General features: G+C 37.3%; 2 protein-coding genes across 7 annotated transcripts in view; both read right to left on the minus strand.

Moving 5' to 3' along the window:
• The window catches only part of TRIP11 (thyroid hormone receptor interactor 11), a 52,222-nt gene extending 50,749 nt beyond the window's left edge, over positions 1 to 1,473 (minus strand). The window contains exon 1 of the mRNA XM_063290234.1: positions 1,061 to 1,473. Coding sequence (XP_063146304.1) covers positions 1,061 to 1,202 — 142 coding nt within the window. The 5' untranslated portion in view covers positions 1,203 to 1,473. The remainder of the gene's footprint in view (positions 1 to 1,060) is intronic.
• A 3,659-nt stretch (positions 1,474 to 5,132) lies between these two features.
• Positions 5,133 to 24,080, minus strand: ATXN3 (ataxin 3). 6 transcript variants are annotated; one of them, XM_063290239.1, is made up of 12 exons: positions 23,988 to 24,020; positions 22,068 to 22,105; positions 20,751 to 20,915; positions 20,080 to 20,124; positions 17,959 to 18,044; positions 17,409 to 17,475; positions 16,309 to 16,396; positions 15,929 to 16,061; positions 14,829 to 15,004; positions 11,524 to 11,647; positions 9,900 to 11,233; positions 5,133 to 7,695 (listed from the first exon to the last, which is right to left on the minus strand). In XM_063290239.1, exons 3-11 carry the CDS (start codon positions 20,796 to 20,798, stop codon positions 11,200 to 11,202), a joined length of 801 nt encoding a protein of 266 aa, XP_063146309.1. In that variant the 5' UTR covers positions 20,799 to 20,915; positions 22,068 to 22,105; positions 23,988 to 24,020; the 3' UTR covers positions 5,133 to 7,695; positions 9,900 to 11,199. The 6 variants fall into 6 exon arrangements, with proteins under 6 accessions (XP_063146309.1, XP_063146314.1, XP_063146308.1 ...); XM_063290244.1 differs by lacking the exon at positions 22,068 to 22,105 and having other exon boundaries at positions 23,988 to 24,080; XM_063290238.1 differs by lacking the exon at positions 23,988 to 24,020 and having other exon boundaries at positions 22,068 to 22,479.
• Between the last annotated feature and the right edge of the window lie 1,993 nt (positions 24,081 to 26,073).

Here is a 26,073-nt window from a genome sequence, read left to right on the forward strand (position 1 = left end):
GTAAAGCTGTTTATTCAAACAATTATCTTTATATTTGAGTCAGAATTATTACACACTGTCACTGGTTCTCTAAAAGCTTCTTTATGACATAGTTTATGGACAATCATAGTTTAAATAACCTTTTGATACATTTGTCATGTTTTGTCCAGTACTATCTTCTTCCTCTATATTATAATGTTGCTATCCTTCCCCTCATAAGACATGCTTATTGTCTTATGGATTTGAACAGAGAGCCTGAAGACAACTTGAATGTTTTTATCAGCTGCACTGATACTTACTTCTTAGTTCAGATCAAATAAATGTTTTTAATATAAAACTATAAAACCCTTTAATAAGAATCTTATTTAAAAAAATCTTTAGTTTCATGAAGCTGCCCACACTGTGATAATTTACTGGTCTTATCCACCTGAACTATATAGCCTTTTGTTTGGATCCTAAGACAGAAAGTAGAATGTCCTACAAAAAGAAAACCATCAGTTTAGAAGGCAAACACCCAAGTCTTTTTTTTAAATAAGCTTTTCCAGATTCTGTGGTATGAACTTTGATCCTTGCTTTCTGTATCCATCCGTTTATTTGTTTTAAAGGCAGCCTTTCCTAACCTGACACCTTCAGATATACTAGGGCAGTAACTCAGAATTCCCAATTAGCATGTAGGAATTCTGGGAGCTGCCATCCCAAGTACTTTGGAGTATACCAGGTTGGAGGTATTCTTTTGCTTGTTTGCAACATTCAGAGTTGTTATTGTTTAAAGGAGGCGAGACAGATAGGATGAATTTTTTAAAAAGTATATGTTCAAAAAAATGGCCTTCCTCTCTTTTAGAAATATTTGATCCAAGATCTCTACCTTGTCCTTCCCACATCAGGCAAACATATGCCGCCATTCTCCACCAGTAGGGTATTACAGGTAATGTTTACGGGGTATCTCCACAACCTCATTGGAGAAGTTTTTCGTAAGAATCCCACGCCCCGGACCGGAAACTTCTGACCTGTCATCCCCTGGCCTTCTGGACACTGCAGCCCCTTGATCTTCGTTCCCCTTCCCATCGCCGCCTTTTCTTACCTCCCACCTCCTCCGTGCCTTCTAACAGCATATCCTTGGTGAAGCTGGAGATCTGCCCTGTCAGGGTCGACAAGCTGCCTCCGACCTGTCCCACTAGGGACTGGCCGAATCCCGCACCGAGGCCCCCCAGCCACGATGCCATCCCAGCCAAGCTCAACACAGTCGTCGGAAAGAAGAAAGCAGGACAGTAACAATCAGCTGGGTTCTCCGACGCCGCTTTCCCTCCACCCAAGTCGTGTGCGTCCCTTGGCTTAGCAGCTTAAAGAGCAACACGCTGCCAGGTGACTTTTTTGTTCTAAAAAGGCTCTTATCATAGCAGTTCTACCCGCCAGCCGTCCAGGCCGGGGTTTCTCATTCAGCTGAAGGGCCTCCAAATCGACCTGCCACCTCAACGGCCGCCATGACACCTCCGGCTCATCATAGAGCACGAACGGCTAGAGTGCCTCGTAGGCGCTCGGGGACGCGTCTCAAGAAACAAAGGCCGCCGGGACACGGGAGAGTGGAAAGGTTGTGTGTTCTCAGCCGAAGGATGATCATGAAGGCAGTTTAAGCTTCACCTGGGTTCAGTCCCATTCCCTCCAAGAATTTGGGCGCCGCAGCACAATTCTTGGTAATCCAGTTTACTTGTGGCTTATTCCCAAACCGGCGGGCCAACTGGATTCCTATTCTTTGCGTATAGATCCTAGGACTTTCCCCAGTGTAGGCAGATGTGATAAATTCCATGGTAGGTATCTAGAAATATTTGTAGGTGCCCCTCCTTTGTAATTTTTTAGGAGCAGTAAAAGCTCTTATTAATCTGTTCCAGTACGATTTAAAAAAAAAATACTTCAGAATAGATGCAGAGTCTCCCGCTTTAGCCTGTTCCCCGTACCTTTAGCCAATTAATAGAATACAGTGTATCTTTTTAGGATAGTCTTTCTATTAGTTGAAGTTTTCTTTGTGCAGTTTTGCATAATATGAATAATATTCATGAATACATGAATATTCACTGCTGAACAGGATAAACCAGAAAATTCTTGTTCCATCATTTATTTCAAAACGTGGCAGAATGTAACGGCTACAATGGACCTTGGAGACCATTTATTCCTGCCCACTGCCCAGTGAAGTAAACCATGAATACATTATCCCCAGCAAATGCCCATCCAGCCTCTATTTACTTCCTTGTAATTTAATGTTACTTTTCCTGTGTTTTGGAACAACTTTGAACAACTCCACCCCATCTTCTACAATGATATCATGTCTCTGTAGTTTTCTCTTTTCCAGGTTAAATATACTACATGCTTCCAACTGTTCCACCTAAGTGGACATGCTGTAGTTTGTAGTGACCAGAACTGGACACAATATCCTAGGTGCAGCCTCAGATAGATTGCTTGTTTGCTTGCTTACCTGCACCACACTGTTGTCCCAAGTCCATCTTGGGAACCACAAAGATATCTAGATCATTTTTTTAATTGCACCACTGCCCAGTATGATCTCCATGTTCATGCCTTTGATTATGTCATTTATAACCACCCATAATTTGGGGGTTAAATAAATCATGTTGTTGTTGTTGTTTATTCGTTTAGTCGCTTCCGACTCTTCGTGACTTCATGGACCAGCCCACGCCAGAGCTTCCTGTCGGTCGTCAACACCCCCAGCTCCCCCAGGGACGAGTCCGTCACCTCTAGAATATCTTACCAAAAAAAACAAAAGTATATAAAAGCTTTCTTAGTGCCCAAAAATATTATAGCTGGGTCTTCTCTATTTTGAGTTAAAGCAAGAACATCAGTTTAAAATTAATCTTGTTAGACACTTGACAGTCCTGTATAAATGCAGCCTGAGTGGCACATAAAATAGTTAAAAGATCCCATAATCTACAGGCTGAAGCTGCTGTTAACATCTTAGCATCCACATATATAACAAGGAAATAAGTCCATAAAGAATACATAGTGGAAGACTTGCTGAGGTGAGGAGTAATTGTGGTATTTGCCTCATTTGAAAAAGCTTCACTACCTATCTCTAGTAGTGATTTGAAAAAGCTTCGTTATGTATCTCTAGTGAAGACTATACATACACATACACAAGCCCACACATTTTTATACTGACCCACTGAAAAACTACAAGATTTCCAGTAGGTCAGTATAATTTCATAGATTTAATTGTTGTAACAATTTATTGAAGCAAGAGATGAAGTAAAAATAGTAACCAGGTCCTGCAGTAAAATAATTGTGTAGAAGAGAAAAAAGAATCCTCAGTTATGTCAAAAAGTATTTGTCCCTTTTTTGTAGTTTTGCTTTCCTTTGTCACTGAATGTTTACAGAGCTTCATGTAAGCCCTAATATATAAGAGGAGTCTGAGCTGACAAATTACACCCAATTACCACATTTGATGTTTTCATTATGCAAATACATAATGAAGCCAGGGTTTAAAGAGTTTAACAGCTTGGACATGAATAAGCATAACAAAACGTAAGAAAAAAAATGTTTCCTCAACAAGATGCTTAAAGAAGTGAGATAGTTTTCAATTTTCCTATGATTATAAAATGATTTCTCACAACTGTTTGATGAGTCAAACCAAATATGGTCAGGAACCTGATAAGGAAGATTCTCTCAACTCTGGGTGGCTTACAATAAAAACCAATTATTATTTATTATTATTAAATTTTGCCACTGCCCATCTCCCCCCAAAAGGGGGGGACTCTGGGCAGAGTCCAATCCAAAATTTTAAAAAAACATGCAATCAATAATAGGTGACCTGGCTTATATTTGTACTCCCCTCCCAATGGGAATTCTACTCCTCCTGGGCTCAATGCCCTGGGGAATAGCCTTTCTGAAGTCAGCAGGGTTAGTTTATGGAAGCTAATTTAGGCCGTAACACAGCACATCACATCCCTGGGCCGAGTGGCCAAAGTCCTTTTTTTTTTTTTACATTGAGCACCAATTTTGTCCTGTGTGAAGCCCTGTTGTCTTCAACAAGTTCATAAAGGGAAGATTTAGTTATCACTGAGCTGAAGGTAAGCTGGGCTTTGCTTTGCCCTCAAATTATAGCTTATTCTAATTTACACAAAGGTAGCTGTTCTATCCTGCGTATCACAACATACCTTTTTAATTAAAAGATTGGGACTATAGCTGAAGCAGATATTTTCCCCGAACACCTAAGTCTGGCTCAGAGCAAGTAGAGTAATGAACAAAAGATTCCCATCCTGTGGAACATCATTCCCCCCCACACCCAGGTGAGACTGGCCCCATCCCTGATGTCCTTCTGGAACTCCCTCAAAATTTGGCTGTGTCCACAGGCTTGGGGGTCTCAAGAAAATGGTGATTTAATGAGGTGGCTACATTGTTTGTAACATCTAATAGTCTCTTATAGCCTTTTAATAATATTGATGTTTTAATTGTGGAATTTTTTATATTGTCATTTAATGGTTTTTTATTGTATGCCACCCAGAGTCATGTTTTGCAAGATGGGCAGCCATATAAACATAAGTAAATAAATAATTCTAGAGAATTAATCTGGTTAGAATGCTAATAAACCCCCCCCCCCACCATAAATGTAACTTTAATATGAGAGGATGTATTAAAAAAGGCCTTGGTTATGAATGAAATCCAAATTTCTTTCAGGTCTTCCACCAAAAGTGGATTCTACACAGTCAGTTTTAGGAATGTTTACTATTACAGATGGATAATTTTCAAGGCTTTCCATTAATACAATTCCCAATTAGAGAAATAAAGAGTTTATGATCGCATAATAATCAGTATCAAAAGAAAGCTTGTGATCATATGGTTTTCAGAGCATTTTCAAGCTAAATTCTGCAAAACTGTCCATATAATAGAAGCTTGCATTTCCAAATTACTAAAAACTATCTCTCCTAAAATGTACTGCATTAATTCTATGTAAACCACACAACTTTTTATCACAAGTTGACTCTTAAAGCAGGGTTTCACCTTTTTCTAAGTGTACATGTTAAATGGAAAAATTATTTTTGAAATGTTTGCTTCATAATTCATATGGTATATACAGTACATGTTTCGAAAAGATATCTTGCTTTGGTGCAAAGATACATTTGAAAGAAGTGGACCTAAATTCATCCAGATTTAGCTTGTCCAGAAGGACACAATTTATTGGAAAAGTAAGAAAAAATAAAACTATGATTTTTACAGACTAGTATGATTTCATTTCATGGCTTCTATACATCTTTTCATATATTTGTTTTCAAGTAATAGCTTAAACACAATTAAATTAAAATGAACGCACACAGCTTTATGTAACTAATGCTGTTTTTTTTCCCCAAAACAACATGCATTAAATATGGTAAGCTAATTTTCTGTTAATAAATACATTAGGTAGATGCAATCATAGCTACCCTTCAGTTTATTGACTGGCAAAGCTAGATACACTTATCCCTGGACCAAATCCCAGTGCCTGTATTTCTGTAGTTTCACAGAAATTGACAACATATGAAGCATGAAAATAAGGTAAGTGGCATTTGGCTTCCATATTCAACTTTGCACTTAAATAATTTTTTTGTAAACAAATATTATGAAAATCAATTTTAATATTGTATTATTTTTTTATAGTACCATATATCTGCATACAGTTACTCATCATTCAGTAGCAAGGGATGACACATCAACATGGTGCAATATAATAATTTTAAAATAATTAGCAAAACCTAATCAATTTCACAAGATTTTTTTTTGTGTTTCTGGCAAGTGCCCATAGGTTTAATGAGTATAGAGTCTGTATCCAAAACTATAGCCTTAATATGTATATGTAAACAGAATATATGCTTAAAGCACCATTTACAAAAAAGAAAACTATTTTTAATACAGAATGCCAAATTCAGTCATCCTGCAATAATAATTTTTATATCAAATGTATAATTCCACTATCAGCATAAAACTAGCTTACAGAATTTGCTCCCCAGTTTCCCTTGGTAACAGAAACAGAACGAACAGTAAGGTGCATGAATGAAGACCATTCATGAAAAGCTGCAAATCTGTTACAAGACATTCATTAACATCTGATAAAATACATACTCATAAACATTCATTTATGTCTATCCATTTTTAACACATAAGTAACCGTGCAGGGTTCATTTCAGATGGTAGTTATGCACATCAATAATGTGGCACTGAACTCATAGCATCAAAATCTTTCCTTAACTTCCTCACTCCAAAATTAATCTGGAATTCTGGAAAGGCTATAGCTCCGTGGCAGAGCACATGCTTTGCATGCAGGAAGTCCCAAGTTTAATTCTAAGTATCTCCCATTAAAAGCAATTCAGGAAGCTGATTCTTGAGACACTGGAGAGTCACTGCCAATCAGAGTAAATAGTTCTAACTTAAATGGACATAGGCTGACTCAGTACAAGACAACTTATGTTCAGCTCGTTAGTATTAATACTTATAGAAATATCCAGCAGGAGAGAATAAAATATTAATACCCAACTGAAATAAGAATTACAATAACATTTATCAACTATATCCACCACTTTTGACTTCAGTTAATCAGATACTAGGTGCTGGCTGAATATATATGCTAGATCAGTGCATCATAGCCAGGACTGCCCAACATTTAGTAAAGAATGCTAAAGGCATTTTACTTCTCTAGAGAAGAGGGAAAAAAAGGAAGAAACAAGTCTTGAATCTGCTATTGGAGTGGGTTCCTCCTGTGTGCCCATCAGCTTTGGAAGATTGGAATGCTTTGAAGCAGATCTGCAGAAGCAGGAGAAGAAAAGCAGGATTTTCCATTTCATGATGATACACTCTAGCATTATTTATATAGTTTTAAAGTCTTCCAAATAGGTTTGATGGTCTGCAAATCCCTTGTTATTCTTAGTCAAAATGTTAACTGATTATATTCTGAGATTAAAGAGAACTTTTTAAAAATATTAATAAAACATTAAATCACATGGATTATAAGTGGTTCTTACTTGAAAGGACAACAAATATTAGTCAGTGTTGCCTATTTATAATTCAAGTATCTCAAAAGGGAAAGGCGATTTGTATTATATTCAGTCTGTTATTCTGGAACCTTGGAAGTGCACTCTAAACATGGTACTTAGACTGCCTTTGAGCATATATGTGAAACTACAAAGTTTTAGATGTCACATATCTTATTTAGCAAAGTTCCAAGGCCTTGCTATATAATCATGTGAGTGCTTGATCTTGCTGTTAAGAACAAAATCCACAAGAACAAGCCATCACAACTCAGAGAGCTGCTCCCCCATACAAAGATCTGCAGATACCATAAACTCAACCTGAACATATATGGATCAGGAAAATACTGGATGAGATTTTATGGTATATTCATACCCCTTTTTCTCATGTAGAGTTCTTCTGACTGAATTAGAACTACCCATAAGGTCAACGGTATAACCATAAACTAATGAGATTTTACTTGTATAATAAGCAAATTGTCCTTTAATTCTGATCCTTAGTCTGAAATTTCAAGACTATCTTGCTTTGGTACATCAGTGAAATGAACCCTACCTTTATGCCACCCAAACAGAATTAATAGAGAATGTAGTGTTCAGATTAGAATAAATATAAGTATTTGTCATTTCTTTTCTTCTGTATTCAAGTTGTTTCTAACAGTTTCCAATGACATATTCATAGCCGCTTGAAGCATATCATTTTCACTCATATCACCTCCTGAGAAGAAACAAGAAAGTAAAATACATTAGTTTCTAGAACATCAATCATTTAAAAAGGTAGAAAATGATCTAATTCAGATGCTCAAAGCTTACTAGTTCAAGACAGGAGTGGGGAACTTCTTGCTGCCAGGCTGGCCTATCCAGAAAGTCCCCAAAGACCTATTAATAGTTACCCTACTTTCTGCTAGCAATTGTCCTGGAGTATAGGCAGGATCAGATTTACCTTCTCTGTGCCCCTTTTAAAGAGAATGGAATTAAGCATCAAAACATAAATGATCTGACAGACTGATGTCAATTAAACCTCTGTAATGTCGTATGGTCTCCCAGGTCAGCTAGGAGGCTGGATTTATTTTGAACTAAATCCAGTTCTCCACTCCTGGTTTAGGAAATTGGTAAAAAAGGACTGGGGTCATGATTTTCTCCCTGGTATTTCTCCTTCTCTCTTCTTGATGGTAGGTTCAGAGAGATGACTGTGGATTGCATTCAACCAGATTCCTCTGAACAGGAAAACCCTGGTTTAATATTAAAGTCAAGAAAATAAATTAGGATATGGGGTTAGGAAGCCTTGAACCAACTATGGATGTCCATCTCTTTCTTCAGAGTTTTTTAGGTATGTCTGAATGCTTTATTAGTTTTTACCAAATAGCATTATGTTTAAGTCATCATGTGGACCAATGCTGAATTTAACTGATCAGCATACACCGAAGTGCATATATAAGCATTACTACAACTTGATGCCTTAAAGATGTATTGGATACAACTCTATTATTTCTAGATACAATTTCCAATGGTCACACTGGCTGGAAATGATGACAGCTGTGGTTCAGTAGATCAGAAGGACATTGACAAAGTTGATGAAGGCTGATGTAACAAGTAGGACAAGATAGACCTCATGTAGCTGATTCTACAAATTCAGCACAAAGGAGAAGGAAGGAATGCTTCATATCATCCTTTCAACTGTTATAGCACATACTGAGTTATGAGGAAAAGTTCCAAGTTAGAAAAATATAAAACCCTTAAAATGTATTTAGTTTGTATATCTATTGTAGAACTAGCACATGTTTTCAAAACAGTTCAAAACTGTAAACCAAACCAAACAACAAAAACAATAATAAAGCTGATATATATATTCTAAAAGGGAAAAAAAGCAGCCAATGTTTTATTTATTTAATTATATTTATAGCCTGCATTGCCTTTTGGGCTAAAAAAATGACCATACTGTGATCAGTGAGGACTTGAAAGTGAATCTTTCTAGTCTCAGTCCATCACTCTAACCACTACACCATAATGGCTCATAAGCCTAGTTAGTTATTCATTCTAGCACATTATTCATTCTCTGGATAATACCCAGAAAAGATCCTCCAAAAGGCTTGGGAACAGATTACCAGAAGCAGCACATATATTCTATGTGCTGCTTCTGGCAATCTGTTCCCAAGCCTTTTATAACATTAAAGGTGAATATGAACAGAACTGATGCTGAAAAAATACCAGCCACCCTGTGGTTAACACAACATTACAGCGGTAACATTCAAAATGGCAAGTTCTAATGTACATTTTGCACTAACTGGAGTTTTTAGTCCCATATAATGCATTGCAAAACTCCAACAACAGACTTTCAATGAATGGCTAATGGCAGTTAGGTATCTATGGCATCCAAATAGGATGGCAGCTAGTGTGAATTTTATCTCATGCTACTGAGGCCATCAGAACTGCCTCTATGAGCACTCCCAAGTTACAAATCTAATCAAGAGGAGTGATCCCATTTAGAACAGACTGAACATATTCTTCGCAGTTTATTAGTCCTCACCTCATCTATTACTGAGTTCAAGCATCAGTTCAGAACAAGTATTGCCATGCTCGTACTTGATGAGAAAGGACAGAACTGGGCATCATTCATACACTGATGATACTTCATTCCTGTTCTCTACATAATCTCTGTGATGTAGATGTTCAAAATAAACACTGAAGACAAAATAGCATTTGGGCGGCCCCCAAAAATGGAACCTCCAAAAATTGAACAGGACAGAGCAGAAGTGCCTCCTGAAATAATTCCCCAGAAGGATATCCTGATCAATGATACTGAAAGCTAATAAGAGATTTGGTAAAATGTATTAAACTAAGTTAAAGACATCCTTGGCTCATTATCTGAAAGGAAGAGTAACTGGAAAAAATGTGGCAAAATGTGGCAAATAAAAGCAGTACCTGTGTCATTAACTAGTGGGTTTGAACTTGTAGCTGGTGCATCATGGAATTGTGGAAGCTGAACTTGCTGTTGCAGCTGTTGTCTAAAAGAATCAACCAGTCAAAGAAAGAAACATGCATCATTAATTTTCATTATATTTAGGAAAGTCTATAACTCTATGACTCCTTGCCTTTCTTTATCCAACTTAATTTCTCTATTAAATAATAGAGTAGTATTTGAAAAGCTCACAGTACAGGAGGCTGGAGCATTATTACTCAATGTATACAAATGTAATGTTTAAAGAATCCAGTTCTAAAAAAATTTATCAGATAGGTATAAATGGCTAAGGTATACTGAGCCCAGAGTATTAGCCAACAAGCTTACTATCAAGTGTTAACAAAGCTCCCACATTTTGTTTTCTCCTAGGTACGATTTTTCTCCTAACACAGAACACACAACACGAAAATATTTTGAGACCAGACTATATCCAAAATACTGGGAATCACTTCCAATTCCAGAGCCAGGAGATGACAAACCATCTCTGAAAAGGCTAAACCAGTGCATTCTAGGGGGGAAAAGAAACAAATAACTTTCCCAGGAGCACTTGAAAGTTATCTAACTAGGATATGGAGTTTGCCACATTACTAGAATGTGCTTTTGGACAACAATTATAGTGATGATTATTGGAGGAAATTAAGTCTGCCTGTTTCCAGAAGACGCACTTTCAGTTATTATGTATCTCTCCTTGAACTGATGCAACATAAAAACATTCTTCAAAATAAAAATGAAAATGATGATTACAAAGTATGTATATTTATTAAGCACAAAATAGATAAAGATTATAGGAGTACCAATTGCTAATGAATGTATTTTATCATTACATAATAAAAAGAGGTGGTGCATTTTGGTACCATATCCAGGTTAATTTATAGTCTAAAACAAGCCAAAAGAGAAATCAGACCTAGCAATATGCTTGTGAAACAAAGTCTTATTAAAAAGAAGCACTAAAAAGAATGATAATCAAGAGGCAGGCAGTATAGCATTTTCAGTTAAAAACAGTAACTGCTACCACTCTTTTGAACAAGAAGACCTGAAGTTTACCAAGAATTAATGAATGAACGAATAATATAAATATGGGAATAGAGATAAATTACCTATTTGCTACTGGTTCATAATTTACATTGCCCTAAATAAAGACTTATGTGATCATGATAAAGCATCATACATTCATTTGCATGTCAAACTGGAACAATTATCTATATAACTGACCAATGAATTAGTTACGTAGGTAGTGTGATTTGCCCAAGAACGGAAGTCCTGCTATCTGCAGCCAGCATGGTGCCTCAGTCTTGTACTATAATATCAAGCCAAAAGAATCAAGATATTTGCAAAACTGAGTTAGGTGGTTCAGGAGTTTAAAAACCAGATAAATACTGGTATGAGTTAATTCAGAAAAAAACAACTCAGCACTCTCCTAGTACTTTGGACTACAATTCCATGTTCCAACCAGCATGGTCAATGTTCAAGAAAATGGGAACTGTAATCCAAAACATGTGAAAAACATCAAGTAAAAAAGCAGTATCACTTAACAAAGGCTTCTGGGGCTTGCCACCCACAAATGATGCTTGACACAGTTTACATTACTTTTCAAAATAGGCCTGTCTTCGCCGCCGCAATTCTTCTGATGGGAGAGATTCAGTTTGGCCTGTTGCAGATGAATGTGGAATGTTCTGTGTGCAATAATCTGAGAAGCCACTTCGATGTTCTCCTAAAATTCACACACACCCACTTATTGGGAAGGTTAAGTTTACAGGGATATTTACTATGTTTCTTATTTTTTTTAAAAAAACTATTTCTTATAAAGTAACAAGAACAGTTTACAATACAAATTTGTACAATAATGACATAATAAAAGAATTAAACAGCAATAACAAGGAACAATATAAAAATCTAAAAAGACATATCAACGAAAGCAACTGCAATCAACCATACTTTAAAGCTAAAAAAAACCAATATTGCTTTCCTCCACTGCTGGCAATAAAAAGTCTGGGGCCAGTTAGACTTGCTGAGGGAGGACACTCCACAAACCAGGACATGATCCTGGTTGTCATCCTGGCTGCTGAATAAATGGAAGCTCAAAATGAACACTTTCACCTGTGATCCAATGTATGTACTAGCAGTCTGTTGTTTTAACATCACTGTATTTCATTATTACACTGGTATAATCCTACTTAATAGCTGGGCTACCAACTGAATGTTTCAAATAATCTTCAAGGGAGTCCTTTGTATTACATTGTGAACAGCAGTTGGATCTGGATATTATAACAGTATGGATAATAAGTAGCAATACATATTTTAAATCTGGGGACTATCAGTATATTTTATATGTGTAAGATTAATATGAGATAGAGGAGGCCTGCTCAAAATTAGAGTCAATAGCAGTTTTGTATTTGCACACACACATTTTCTAACTCAGAAGACTGCTTTTTCAGCACCTTCAGCACTTCAGCATAGCTTAAATGACCCCTCCCAATTGGTTTGGTTGAGCAATAAAATCAACCTTACAGGTCTAGTCTCAGTGTGTTCATAAACACTCTGCTTTCTAAGTCCTATTTAGATGCTAGCTCCATTTTGGCCAGATCAGTTCAATATGCAGTGGACAAGTGCAGGCAAGACAATGCCACACACACTTGCCACCTATTGTGTATTTTTCTTCAGGTTGGGTACTATGCTGGAGTATAAAAATGTTTCAAAGTTGGAAGAACAAAAATTATTCAGGTGCAGCAGTGAATCAGGTAGAGGCCTGACTTGGAAAGATGGTAAAAAGTGAGACCGAGAAACATTTGCCAGGGGTAGACACCGTTAAGACTAGGGTACTGTACTGCACAAAGACTGTTAGGATTACAAAATATATTACAGGTAGTCCTTGTTTAGCGACTGCAGTTGGGACTGGCAACTTAGTGGTTAAGCAAAGCAGTCACTAAGTGAAACTGCAACTGTGCTTACAATCTTACTTCAGCTTTGCTTTGCTGGCCTGCGAAGGTCATAAATCCAGGCATTGGTTGCAAAGTTACTTTTTCATCACCGTTTTAACTGTGAATGGTTGCTAAACAAGGCAGTTGCTAAACAAGGACTACCTGTATAATGAAATATATTTTACTCTAAATGCCTTATAATTTATAGGAAGGCAAGTCTAAAGCTAGCCCAGCAGTCTTGATAATTCTACCTCCTTAAAACTATTTGGACTAGGCACTGAAGATGTTGCCTAGTCTGGCAATGAAATGTCTGCAAGAAAACAACAAGGCTCAGAGAGCACCAAGGACTCCACAACTATTTATTTATATTTCAAATTTAGTCACCGCCCATCTCACTCAAAGAGCAACTCTGGGCAGTTACAAGAGAACAAGAATAAGTCATTAAAATACAATAAAACAATATTCTTAAATAAAAAATATATAGTCCAAGACATAGATGAGAAAAAGTTCTTAATTTACAGGAGCATCTTCAGGGTGCTAACCACCCCCAGGGTTGGTTACCTCTCCTCATGCCCCATACCAAATTTTATTTGATATGCATTTATATTGATATGCAGTTACATCTAATCACAATACAAGACCAATTTTCCAACAACAATCCTGAGAAGTCAGCTGGGCTGAGAGTGTGTGTCTGGCCCAAAGTTACCCAGTAAGTTTCCATGACTGAGAGTGTACTAGAAACTGGCTCTCCCTGTTTGTATATCAACACTTTAACCACTACACTACACCAATTCTCTTGAAATATACTACTTTAAACTGCCTTTACACAGCAAAGAAAGGTGGTTGATGTTTGTGATGGATGGATGAGTTGAAGTGACATTGTAATTATGAAAGATAGGTGGAACTGAGGTTCTATAGGTTCCTGAGTTAGTATGCCCTTGGGAGGACCTTTGCCAGGGCCAGGAATTTCAGCCTTGAATGAGGCAGACAGCAAGGGAGAGGTAGTTAAATCTTTTTGATAACTGCCTAAAAACAGTCTTGGAAAGCTAGCACTTTCTAATATTAATGTGAGACACACTATTTTAAAATTATTATTTCTATCTTAAACCTCAGAATTCAGTTACTGAACCAAGAGAAACAACAAGATTACAAGAATGCCCTGATGGGACAGAAACAGCAAGAAGCTAATTTTGACACCCAATGCCACTTCTGCCATCAAAGCACTCTAACTGCAGAGCTCTGGTATACTATTCCTTATCATTCCACTTTCCTCACACTTTTCCATGTATGTGAAAGTAGAAGGAAAGAAACATTTTCTTGCAGATACTCTATTTGCCTTCTTCACCAAAGCATCAAATAATTCTTTATGCTTGAGGATAAATGCTTGCATTTGGTCACTTAAGAAAGAATCCCACTCTGCTCCAGAGAACAAATTTCTCTGAAACAACTTGACTTAAGTTCTGACTAAATCCAAAGAACATTTCTAGACAAAACACTGTTATTTACTAGGACTGTGCAGGGTTTGAAAATGATTTGGAATAAATGCTTTGGACTTAGTGGTTGTGCTACATCTAAAGCAATTCTTCTAACTCATTTTTGAAGTGTGCATATGTTATCTATTAGGACATTTTAAAAGTATATAATGCTTCAGGGAGACAGCCAGTTTGGTGTAATGGTTAAGGCATCAGGCCAGAAACCAAGAGACTATGATTTGTAGTGCCACCTTAGGTGGGTGACCTTCGGCCAGTCACTGTCTCTCAGCCCTAGGAAGAAGGCAGTGGCAAACCACATCCAAAATCTTGCCAAGAAAACTGCTCGTACTAGTCCAGGCAGTCGCCAGGAGTCAAGACTGACTTGAAGGCATCAAAAAAAAAATACCTTCAGTGTAGTTTTATTGCTTTGTTGTATTATGATTGAATAAGATTAAACATACAACATATCAATTAATTTCTTAATCAAAATATAAGGTTCTACCTTGCATACTAAGCTGAATAGCCCTCCGGAGATCTGCCTCTTCATCCTCCATATCAATTTCCTGTCTGCTGAGTGCAAGTGCTTTTTGGAAATTTTCTTCATCTTCATCTAACATGCCTGTACTATCAAAGGGTTGGTTAACATCTAGTGCTTGTTCCAAGTCTGGTTTTTGCACCCTGGAGAAATTACACAGGTAGAAACAACATTTTTATTCTAAAGTGAAATTAGACAAATTTAAATCACTTTCAGAATAACAGGATAATGTTTTACAACTTTTAAAATAACGATTTATATATATTTAATTTTCAAATAAGATTCTCTAAATTACCACACTGAAGGAATAAAAGAAAACAATGTTTAAGATTGGCAGTAAAGTCACTCTGCAGAAAAGAATACTAACTATCCAAAGTATTCACTCAATCCTATCCAGGAATGTAAAAACTGAGACAGAATGAAAGGAAGTGGATTGCCTTCATCTGGAGATTTCTCCTTCTTCAAGTTACAACATGCCATATGATAGCTACTAAACTATGCTGCACTTTGGATCACCACAACAGGCTATTGCTATAAAGTAAGTTCTGTTACAGATTCATTTAAGCTGCTTAATAGGAAAAAAATATCTTCTTTTGCAGATGAGCTAAACAGACAAAAGGAAATAAAAAAGCTGTGCTATGTCTAGATGTGTGGTAGAGCGTAGGATTAATTTTTTTAAAAGGTACAGAGGGCAGAAAGATGGAAATGAGAATGAACAGCTGGTGAATTTATATATAGCATCTTTGACACCTTCTTCTTCATTTAGAATTCTTCTGATAGCTGCATTCACATGGATAGCTATGAAGGTACTCAAAGCCTTCTTAGTTCAAAAAAATTCCCCAAACCTTAAGAAAATATACAGAAATTATGCAAAACTTATTTTGTATTTGGTGTATCTCCTATTAGACATAGATAATGTATTTACTATAGGCAAACGTAGTTTTGGTCTATTCCATATGGAAACATATAATACCTTCTACTTTTTAGCTATTTTCTTTGTTCATAATCAGGATTCAAAAATACTTACACTGAACACTCATTAAAATACAAGCATTTATTTACCTTACCTCTGATCTCTTGATTGCAGTGTCTCTTCCCCAATTAATTTTGGCCTCTGCATTTGCTGCACCCGAATCATTTGCAGTAATTGATCAGCTTCACAATCTGGTAAGTCACCTTTTACAACAAATATTGAATAACCTGTGGACGATAAAAACGTATGAAGAGATTGTGAAGGAAGTTGACCTAAAAATTAATTAATTAATGTATGTATATATGTATGTGCAGGGCACGGGTAGGAAAATGCTCTTTATCAATATTGGGCAATTTGGTTACCCATTCTGCACACCTCAGTCACAACAGAGGAAAACAGTTTTCTTAGATGAATACTACAACCAATTTTCTTGCATTCAAATAACAGTGTTTAGCATCTGGAAATTAGCATTACCTTCCTGTTGTAGCTGGGCCAGGAAAAGTGCAAGGTAAGTATCAGATATTAGTTCTGGACCGGTCAAGAGAGAGTTCAAGTTGAACCACTGTTCAAAGAAAGAAAATTAACATGCAGTGTGATCATTAATAATTTTCATACATAGCAAAACATCTAGCCATTGTTAAAACAATTGTTCAATGAAATATATTTGCAAATCAATTTAAAATCATGAACTGATTATTTTGTACATGTATTCCATGTACACCATGGAATAGTATTACTTGTATAAATTTGACTGCTTGCAACTGACTTGTCAGATACAAAACTCTTAGTTTCTTCTAGTCATTTTCAGAGACTATATGCAAGTTAAATGGAAGCATTAGTAATTAGTTATTGTCCTAACTACCAGGAAACACACTGAGACAATGACTTGGTCTCTAATATTTATTACTAGTACTTAACAAGAATCCTAACAAACTGAGGAAGCGTGGGAAAAACCCAGCCATATAAACCCCAAAGGTTAAGGCGGTCCCGATCTGTGTCTCTTTGAATGGCTGAACAGTTCCTCAGTGCTACGCATGCGCTTGACAGTCTGGGTGGGAGCCCCCTGCTCGCCATCCTTATTCATGACAGTTATAAGGAAAAAAAGCTAGACTGTAATTAAAGGAATACCATGCATACATGGAAGGAAAGTGTACACAATGCATTTTCTGCTGTGGAAACTTCTACTTCAAGGCAAAAGTCTGACTTAAAATTAGAAAAACTGATGAATCAGAAATGCCAAGCAAAAAATCTGCCTGCTGCTGTTTAGCATTCATTAACATGAAAGAATCATCTATAACTTCAGGATGGGAATAGGAACAAACCAGCTCTGGGAAACAACAGTTCCCCTTCCCATTTTGAAATATGAATTATTGAAAAGTGTCAAAATGAAGCCATTTTGCTAATGAATTTCATCAACTGAATCTGTCTGTATGTCTGTCTGTCTATCTAAATGTGTGTACATGCATGCAGTGTTTGCCACTAGACTTGCACTAAATTTTGACTGAATTTATAGCTGATTCCAATGGCAACCTTGACATCAATTTTAAACAAGGAAAATAAAGAAGAAATTTTACCTGTTTCCCTAATTTTCGAACCGTAAACCAGTGTTCTTTATAGTTACAAATAAAAGATCTTTCATTTCTGAAAGTAAAACACAAAGTATTCACAGAATTAAATATTTGAGCACAGAAGTATTAATCAGTGTTACCATTTTTGTATTTAAAAAACACTGCAGTAAGTGAAGCTATGATTCAGATTATGTGATTTTCCATCCACACTGATAGTTCAGAATACTGTAATAACATTGTTTTGGAAATATATTTATCGCTATATATGCTTGATAAATACAGACACACACAGTGATGTCATTAAGCAGATATGATGCCACATACCATTCAAAGTCAGCATTCTATAATGCCACAGATACTGAGATGTCATGAAGGCTCAGAGGACAAATGGACATTGAAGGCCTCAATAATATGAAAAAGAAAATACTGAGCAGCTAAAACCAGAACTTGAAAGAGTAATTTTCAAAAGGAATTCAGAAGGATAGGGGGTTTTTTTCTTGCATTACTGTTAATATTTTTTTAAAAGGAAGCAGGGAGCTAAAAAAGAAAGTCTTACATAGGATCGATCCCGAGCCTCTGATACTCTGGGCTGTTGAAGAGGATTAGTTCTAAACCCCAAACTTTCAAGGCATTGCTTATAACCTGTCAAAAAAACAGAACGTTTCATGAAATAAACCAGTCAGTTATAAAATTTAAGCAACGCAACCATTTTAGAACTATAAAGACAAATATACTTAACTGAATTCAGATATAGTCATACTCAGAACAGACCACTGAAATCAATGGAACTCCAGTACTCAGCACTAAAGTCACGTTGATTTTAATGGGTTTAGTCTGACTAAATCTGGATCCATCCTATTGTTTCCACAAAAGTGGGAGTGGGAAAAAAATAAAATTTCATTACAAGAAAATCACTGGGCTAAGATAATTAAGAAGTTAACCTTCATGAATCTACATTATGTAGATTCATGAAGGTTAACTTCTTAATTATCTTAGCCCAGTGATTTTCTTGTAATGAAATTTTATTTTTTTCCCACTCCCACTTTTGTGGAAACAATAGGATGGATCCATTTAAGGGTGAATAACAAATACACAATTTGGCTTTTTTCCCCACATATACACCTGAGTTATTATCAGCAGCTATAGACAATCAATTTGCTCTCGAAGCATCAATTTTATTCTGAATGTCTATATGTGTAACTGGCAAGATATTTAAAACCTACTGGTCTAATTCCTTATACAGTGAAATATCATTTTATGGGGAAAGTGTTCCTAATTCATGGATGTCTGTTAAACACATAAATACATCATTACATTGATATGTGTCATTGTGTGATTACATACTTTATATCACTACACAAATTACATTGATGCAAATGCTGTAAATCACCGCAGAAATCTGGTTCTTTGTGAATGAGCCTGCTGTAATGAGATCTGGTAAACTGAAGTTTTACTTTATACTACAAAAGACATTTAAACTATTTTTTTAAGCATAAGATGTTAACAACCACCTTAAAATGCCACTAAAAATAATTAAATGTTAAGTAGTGAGAATCTATTTGCATGAGAGGTGTATTTCTGGACATCACTGAGTCCTACCAAAAGCTCAGTACATCCTGCATATTTTGGGACAAAGTAATAAATTTGTTCTTAAATTTCTTGTTTGAAATACATTATTAATATAAAATGTGTTTGCCAACTGCTGGGAAATTAAAGAGAGAAGTTCACCTTCACTTCAGGCCACATTCTGCAGAAGAGGTAGGAAAAAAGAAAAGCAATCTATAGAAAAGTAGAATGGTAAGTTGCATGTAACTCTGCCAGCTTCAGTGATTTCAAACTAATACAAACTAATACTCTATGCAAAGACAGCTTTGCATAGAGCAATAAGCTTATTTTGTTACTTACAAACTACTGTACTCTTCGGGGCATATATACTAACTTATGTGGATCTGAAGACTTTGGTCCTAGTTTACTTAGGCAAAGTTTATTTACTTAGCCTAGTTACTTACTACATACAACAATCTATCCAAAAATAGCTTGCTGTAAGGACAAGATAAATAGATTAATTACACTGGCATGTTTATGTATGCAGACCTCTCTCACTTTTTAATGATCAGTTTGGAAAATACAAATACTTTGCACATACTGTACACTTTATAAAAAATGCACTTCCACTATCCTTGGTGTACCATACAAAGAAAGATTTCTATTAATTTACATAAATAAATAAGCTCATCTGTTTGCCCAGGAAACAACTTAATGCAAATTTTCTTAAATCCCCAAAGAACAGCTTAACTGAGGGAGGAAAACCCCCAAATAATGTATTGCATTATCATTTTGCCAGTTTGGAAATCAGTCCCATCCTAACTTATGTAGAAAAATTCTGTAAATTATTATAATGCTAAAATTCCACTGAAAATCAATGGGATGTAAGCATTGAAACTATCTACAAAATTGCAACCACAATGTAGCTCTGAAACACAAAAGACTCTCCAAAACCATGGATTTGCTCCTTGTACATTTTGGGAGGCAAATATTCACTTTAAGGAATTTATCCATTGAGCACAGCTGTCTCCTAAACAGCTCTAAAATAGGAGCCCAGAATATATTTCAGCAAGAATTTTCAAATGTTATATTTTAATTAAATTTTCAAAAAAATTAAAGGGAGACTGCTTACTTGGATTGAGAAGAAACCACTATCATCCATGTTTCCTGAAGGTTGCTGTTCAACAAAGAATGCGAAGGAGAGGAGAAAAGGTTAATCTGTGTGCTATAGAAGCTTCTGGGAAATCAGAAGTAGAAAATAAATTCAATTAATCTTGATTAATAAATCTTAAATTTTACCCACTCAAAATACTTTTGATGAACCAGTTCGAAGGTATGAGACCAGGAGGGATTATAACAGGCAAATTAAGATAGCTGCAACAAGTATTATGACAGCCTGGGATTTACAGGTTGTATCAGCTAGAAACAGCAGATAAACTATGCAGATAGATAACACCAGGCAAATTTGAGACTCTAATGGTTACTTCAGTAGCCTTCCTCATGTTGCTATTTGAATACTCATTTGTGGACACCAAAAACAGCTTGGGGCAAAATAAATTCTGTACCTGAAGTTCTCCAGTTTCTTTTTTTTAAAAAAATTGTGTTTTAAGATGTTAAACAGAAGCTTCACTGGGAATTTGACTGTAATCCCAACATATCTGAAGGGTACTATGCTAGGAAGGAAGACAGAGAACTTTACGTTTTATCATTCTGAAGTTCAGCTTCAATATAAGCACTTCTAGTCAGAAAATATGCAGAACATAAGGTGGCAGACAAATGTAAAACCATCTGAAGAGCTGTTACCTGTAAAAATGTTCTATATTCTTCACTAGAAACTCCTCCTTCTGCCATTCTTATTCTCTCTTCTTCATCTAACTGCTGTGCAATAGAAGATAGTTCTACAGGACTGAAATACTCTCCTTGCAGCAAGTTATTCAAACAGTGCTGGGCACACAAAGAACCTTCTTGCTAAATTATGAAAAATTGAAAAAAGAAAAAAATGCAGTAAGTATTATATGGTCTTTTCATGATTTGTTTTATTGTTCAAATACTATTTAAAACTATAGCAAGTTTAATCCTTTAAGTTACTGTTTCTGTGCTTTGCCAGTGATGGCGAAACAGATGTACAGAACTGCAATAGCCTCCTTCTTGTGTTTTAAACATATTTTGCACTATATTTTAATGCACTTTATATCAATTTGAACTATTAAATGAATACACTGTACGTGACAGAAAGTATTTTAAATAAAGCTCACTGTTTCCTTTAAAGTAGTTAGCATTACTGAAATTTATGCATATGCATGCATGTGTACTTATCTATACATGTATATGTATATACATATATATGAACCCAAACAAGTTCAACTAGTTCTGCATGCAATAGCAGAAAAACATTCATGATCTTTATTTATTTATTTATTTATTATTCAAATTTAATTACCGCCCATCTCCCCCAAAAGAGGGACTCTTTATCATTTAAGTCTCCTAAATCACAACTTTAGTTTTCCAACACAGCTTTTCTACTGTTCTGAGCAAATTAAGCCATACATAATACTGACTATAACCTATTCTTATTACCTATTACCAAGAGAAAATATGCACATCAGTCAGCTTTGTATACAAGTAATAGTCAGGCAGACTTAAACACTAGCATCATTCACAAACAATATGACTAGAATCAAACTATAAGAATAGTTTAAACCACCTGGAAATATTGGATTAGGAAAAGCTATTACATGCAGTGAAGAACTGCATACAAATGACCAAGCAAATTAGTGGAAGTGTCCTGGGTAATATGACGACACAAGTGTCATGTTGTCAATCTCTGGATAAAACTATCAATGGCTACTGCTCCTCTGTACCTCCAGAAGAGGGTTAATTTAAAAAAACAAAATTTGCTTTTTAAATTATGAATTTACATGGTATGCATAATATTATGGTTGTTTAGCACATCACAAGAAAATGATCCTCAATACATCTATGTTTAATTGAACTGTAGGTAGTTCATTTCTTCAGAATTGTGACATTATATATCTGTTTTGGTACTAAATAACAAATTATTCATTTTTTAACAAAAAAATAAGAAAACCAGAATATAGTTTTATAATATATAACACATACCTGTTTCTAAACATAAAAGTTGTGTCTATCCCTGAGAACTGAGGAATATGCATTGAGGTTATAACAAAGCAGAAGACTTTTAGTAGAAATTATGATCAACAGAATTTTATTGACTATGATTTAAATTATTATAGTCTTCCTGACTATGGATTTAAATCAATTTGACTTAGACAAAACTTCTCCAGCATTTAATATCCCCCAGTATCATTTGCTAAACAACATGGATGGCAGGGTGCTACTACACTCACATCTGGCTTGCAGGCATTTGGTAGCCCATTGAGGAAATAGGACTAGCCTCATAGTACAACTCTTCCTGTACTCTCTGGCCCAAACATGCCTGTACAAAAGCATTTCTACACACGCCAGGCTAGTGATTCTTTTTTGTTTCACACCAGAGAAATCCAACCTCTGGAATGTTTTAGAGCAGCGGTTCCCAACCTTTTTGGCACCAGGGACGTTTCGCGGAAGACAATTTTTCTATGGACTGGGGTGGTGGTGGTGGTGGTTCTGGGATGATTCAAGCGCTTCCTCTTTTTCACAACCTTTTATTCTGACCTTTTATTTTTTTCTTCGCGCTGTTTGGAGATAGCAGCCAATGGGCTTGCTTTCTCTGACAAGAGGCAGAGCTCAGACGGTAACGCGAGCGACGGGGAGCAGCTGTAAATACACTTGCTCGCCCACAGCTCACCTCCTGCTGTGCAGCCCGTGGCCCACTAACAGGCCACAGATGGGTACCGGTCCGCGGCCCGGGGACCCCTGTTTTATAGGGACATGCAGCTCTAGGGAACGGGAAGCACTCAGCAAATTCGTGTTATGCTTAAAACAGTTGTCCACTAATAGAGTAGGTTAGTTGGATACAATCACTTAGTAATGCTATTAAATCTATGCCCTTTTTCCAAAACCTCGGAGAGAAGCTAAGAAAATTACCAAAATATATCACTGCCTTCAGAATCAAGCCGATATGTAACATTTTATCTTCAAAACAATTTATATCTAGGGGTGTCATACTACACGAAACAAAGATAAAAACCCAAACCATTCTCTTCCCCCAGTAGCAGTTATTCAGGTTATACATAATGTTGATGTCAAAGAAAAAAGGGTCATATTAATGACAGAGATGCACGGAGCATACAGTTTCAAAACAACCAACCAATTCTATCAGGAAGTCAGAAAAAAAAATCATGTACAATATCGTACTGCATGTATACACATGAACAGTTGAAGTGAAATAAGGAGTATATACATTCCAGTGAAATGGAACCCCCCCCTCAATGAAGCAGCACCGCTCAAACAAGGTGTTTGGTAACACTAATTCATAAGTTCTTGTCTTCCATGTTAAGCTCCCACTTCCTTGTTTTCTGCTCAATGATCCTGCCAGCATGGTTAGGGGCCACGATACTCCGAAAAGATTCACTAAAAAGCATGGGAGAGAAAACGCCTCCCTGCACCATCCAGTTACAGGAATGTACTTTTAGAAAGCATCACCTTAAGAGTAAGCGTCCGTTTTAAACAAACGTGAACGCTTTGCCTCACGAGACAGGCGATCGAAAGGAAACAGTCTTTCAAGGCTCATACCTTTATCGAAACAAGCTTCTGCGGACCGGTCTCCTCTACCACCTATTAGAAACCCTCGCCCTTCATCCGCCTTGCCTTTTAAAGTATATCTGAATCACAAGAAAGTAGCTTTATTCTTATTCTTCCCTTCTGCAACTTCACTTTAAGTATAAAAGGCTAAAAGAGGAGATTTTTGTACACATCACACCAATCGCCTCTGAACTACCCGAGGAACCGAAACAGTAAAGGTTCACTGGCGGGCAAGCGCCATGCGAGCCGCCTTTCTTCACGGGGTCGCCCTCTTGCTTCGCCCTCTTTTTAACCTCACATCCCCCCTTCTTTAGGCGAAGGCAAAAGCTCACTCACCCTCTCGTGAAAGATGGCCTCCATGTTTATCTGTCTCCCACAGCCACCATCGGCTTCCACACCACATGACCCGACCCAGCCAATCAAGCCACGCTCTGCTCCGTGACCCACTGCAGCCAATCGCTGGGGCTACCTCCGCGTCCCGCCAAGCTCGGCCTACCTTACCCCTCTTCCCTCACTTGACCCGCCTTAGTGAGCGCAACAAACGCCGCGGAGCTCTCTCCGGCGACCTGCAGCCGGATTCCGGCCTCTCTGAAACTCTCGTGGAGGAGGGACACAGCGGGCAGCGCCGGAGGGGGCCGAGCTCGGACGGGCTCGTACCGCTAGTGGGGCTTTTTCAAAAGGAAACGAGGAGGATAGGAAGCCAACACCGGAAAAAGAGGGGACCTCTGTATTTGCGCTTTTGTTTCGCGGTAGGGGTGGTTTGCTATCATTGCGATTGTTTATATTATCGGTTTTCCGTCTTGATTTTCTGGGCTGCCAGATGTAGAGTTTCCTGTAATTCTGTTTCCGTTTAGCGATCGTCTGGATCTTGGCAGCTCAGATATAGTAGCCCTAGATTTAAAGATAAAAGTACTGTAAAATATATACATGTACGTCTAGGCTCTGTTACAGTGGCGATAAGTGCACCGTTGGGAGATCTGAAAGAACAGGTTAGGTTAGATCCTCATAGAGAAAATCTATCTACGTGATCGCTTGTTGTTGTTTATTCGTTTAGTCGCTTCCAACTCTTCGTGACTTCATGGACCAGCCCACGCCAGAGCTTCCTGTCGGTCGTCAACACCCCCAGCACCCCCAGGGACGAGTCCGTCACCTCTAGAATATCATCCATCCATCTTGCCCTTGGTCGGCCCCTCTTCTTTTTGCCCTCCACTCTCCCTAGCATCAGCATCTTCTCCAGGGTGTCCTGTCTTCTCATTATGTGGCCAAAGTATTTCAGTTTTGCCTTTAATATCATTCCCTCAAGTGAGCAGTCTGGCTTTATTTCCTGGAGGATGGACTGGTTTGATCTCCTTGCAGTCCAAGGCACTCTCAGAATTTTCCTCCAACACCCCAGTTCAAAAGCATCGATCTTCCTTCGCTCAGCCTTCCTTATGGTCCAGCTCTCGCAGCCATATGTTACTACGGGGAACACCATTGCTTTAACTATGTGGGCCTTTGTTGTCAGTGTGATGTCTCTGCTCTTAACTATTTTATTGAGATTTGTCATTGCTCTTCTTCCAAGGATTAAGCGTCTTCTGATTTCCTGACTGCAGTCAGCATCTGCAGTAATCTTTGCACGTAGGAATACAAAGTCTTTCACTGCTTCTACATTTTCTCCCTCTATTTGCCAGTTATCAATCAAGCTGGTTGCCATAATCTTGGTTTTTTTGAGGTTTAGCTGCAAACCAGCTTTTGCACTTTCTTCTTTCACCTTCATCATAAGGCTCCTCAGTTCCTCTTCGCTTTCAGCCATCAAATTGGTATCATCTGCATATCTGAGATTGTTAATGTTTCTTCCAGCGATTTTAACTCCAGCCTTGGATTCCTCAAGCCCAGCTTGTCGCATGATGTGTTCTGCATACAAGTTGAATAGGTAGGGTGAGAGTATACAGCCCTGCCGTACTCCTTTCCCAATCTTAAACCAGTCCATTGTTCCGTGGTCTGTTCTTACTGTTGCTACTTGGTCGTTATACAGATTCTTCAGGAGGCAGACAAGATGACTTGGTATCCCCATACCGCTAAGAACTTGACACAATTTGTTACGGTCCACACAGTCAAAGGCTTTAGAATAGTCAATAAAACAGAAATAGATGTTTTTCTGAAACTCCCTGGCTTTTTCCATTATCCAGCGGATATTGGCAATTTGGTCTCTAGTTCCTCTGCCTTTTCTAAACCCAGCTTGTACATCTGGCAATTCTCGCTCCATGAACTGCTGAAGTCTACCTTGAAGGATCTTGAGCATTACCTTACTGGCATGTGAAATGAGTTCCACTGTTCGATAGTTTGAACATTCTTTAGTGTTTCCCTTTTTTGGTATGGGGATATAAGTTGATTTTTTCCAATCTGATGGCCATTCTTGCGTTTTCCAAATTTGCTGGCATAT

This window comes from Candoia aspera, chromosome 1, assembly GCF_035149785.1.
Source record: "Candoia aspera isolate rCanAsp1 chromosome 1, rCanAsp1.hap2, whole genome shotgun sequence".
In the NCBI taxonomy this organism is placed as follows: Eukaryota; Metazoa; Chordata; class Lepidosauria; order Squamata; family Boidae; genus Candoia; species Candoia aspera.

Bases quoted from the DNA above. Each gene is read 5' to 3' on its own strand.
- ATXN3 (XM_063290244.1), bottom strand. From the start codon at position 24,011: ATGGAGGCCATCTTTCACGAGAGG. The intron at 20,125-20,750 runs GTAACAGCTCTT...TTTGTTGAACAG, and splicing joins AATATAGAACATTTTTACAG to CAACCTTCAGGAAACATGGA. The intron at 16,397-17,408 runs GTAAAATTTCTT...TTCTTTGAACAG, and splicing joins TTCGAAAATTAGGGAAACAG to TGGTTCAACTTGAACTCTCT.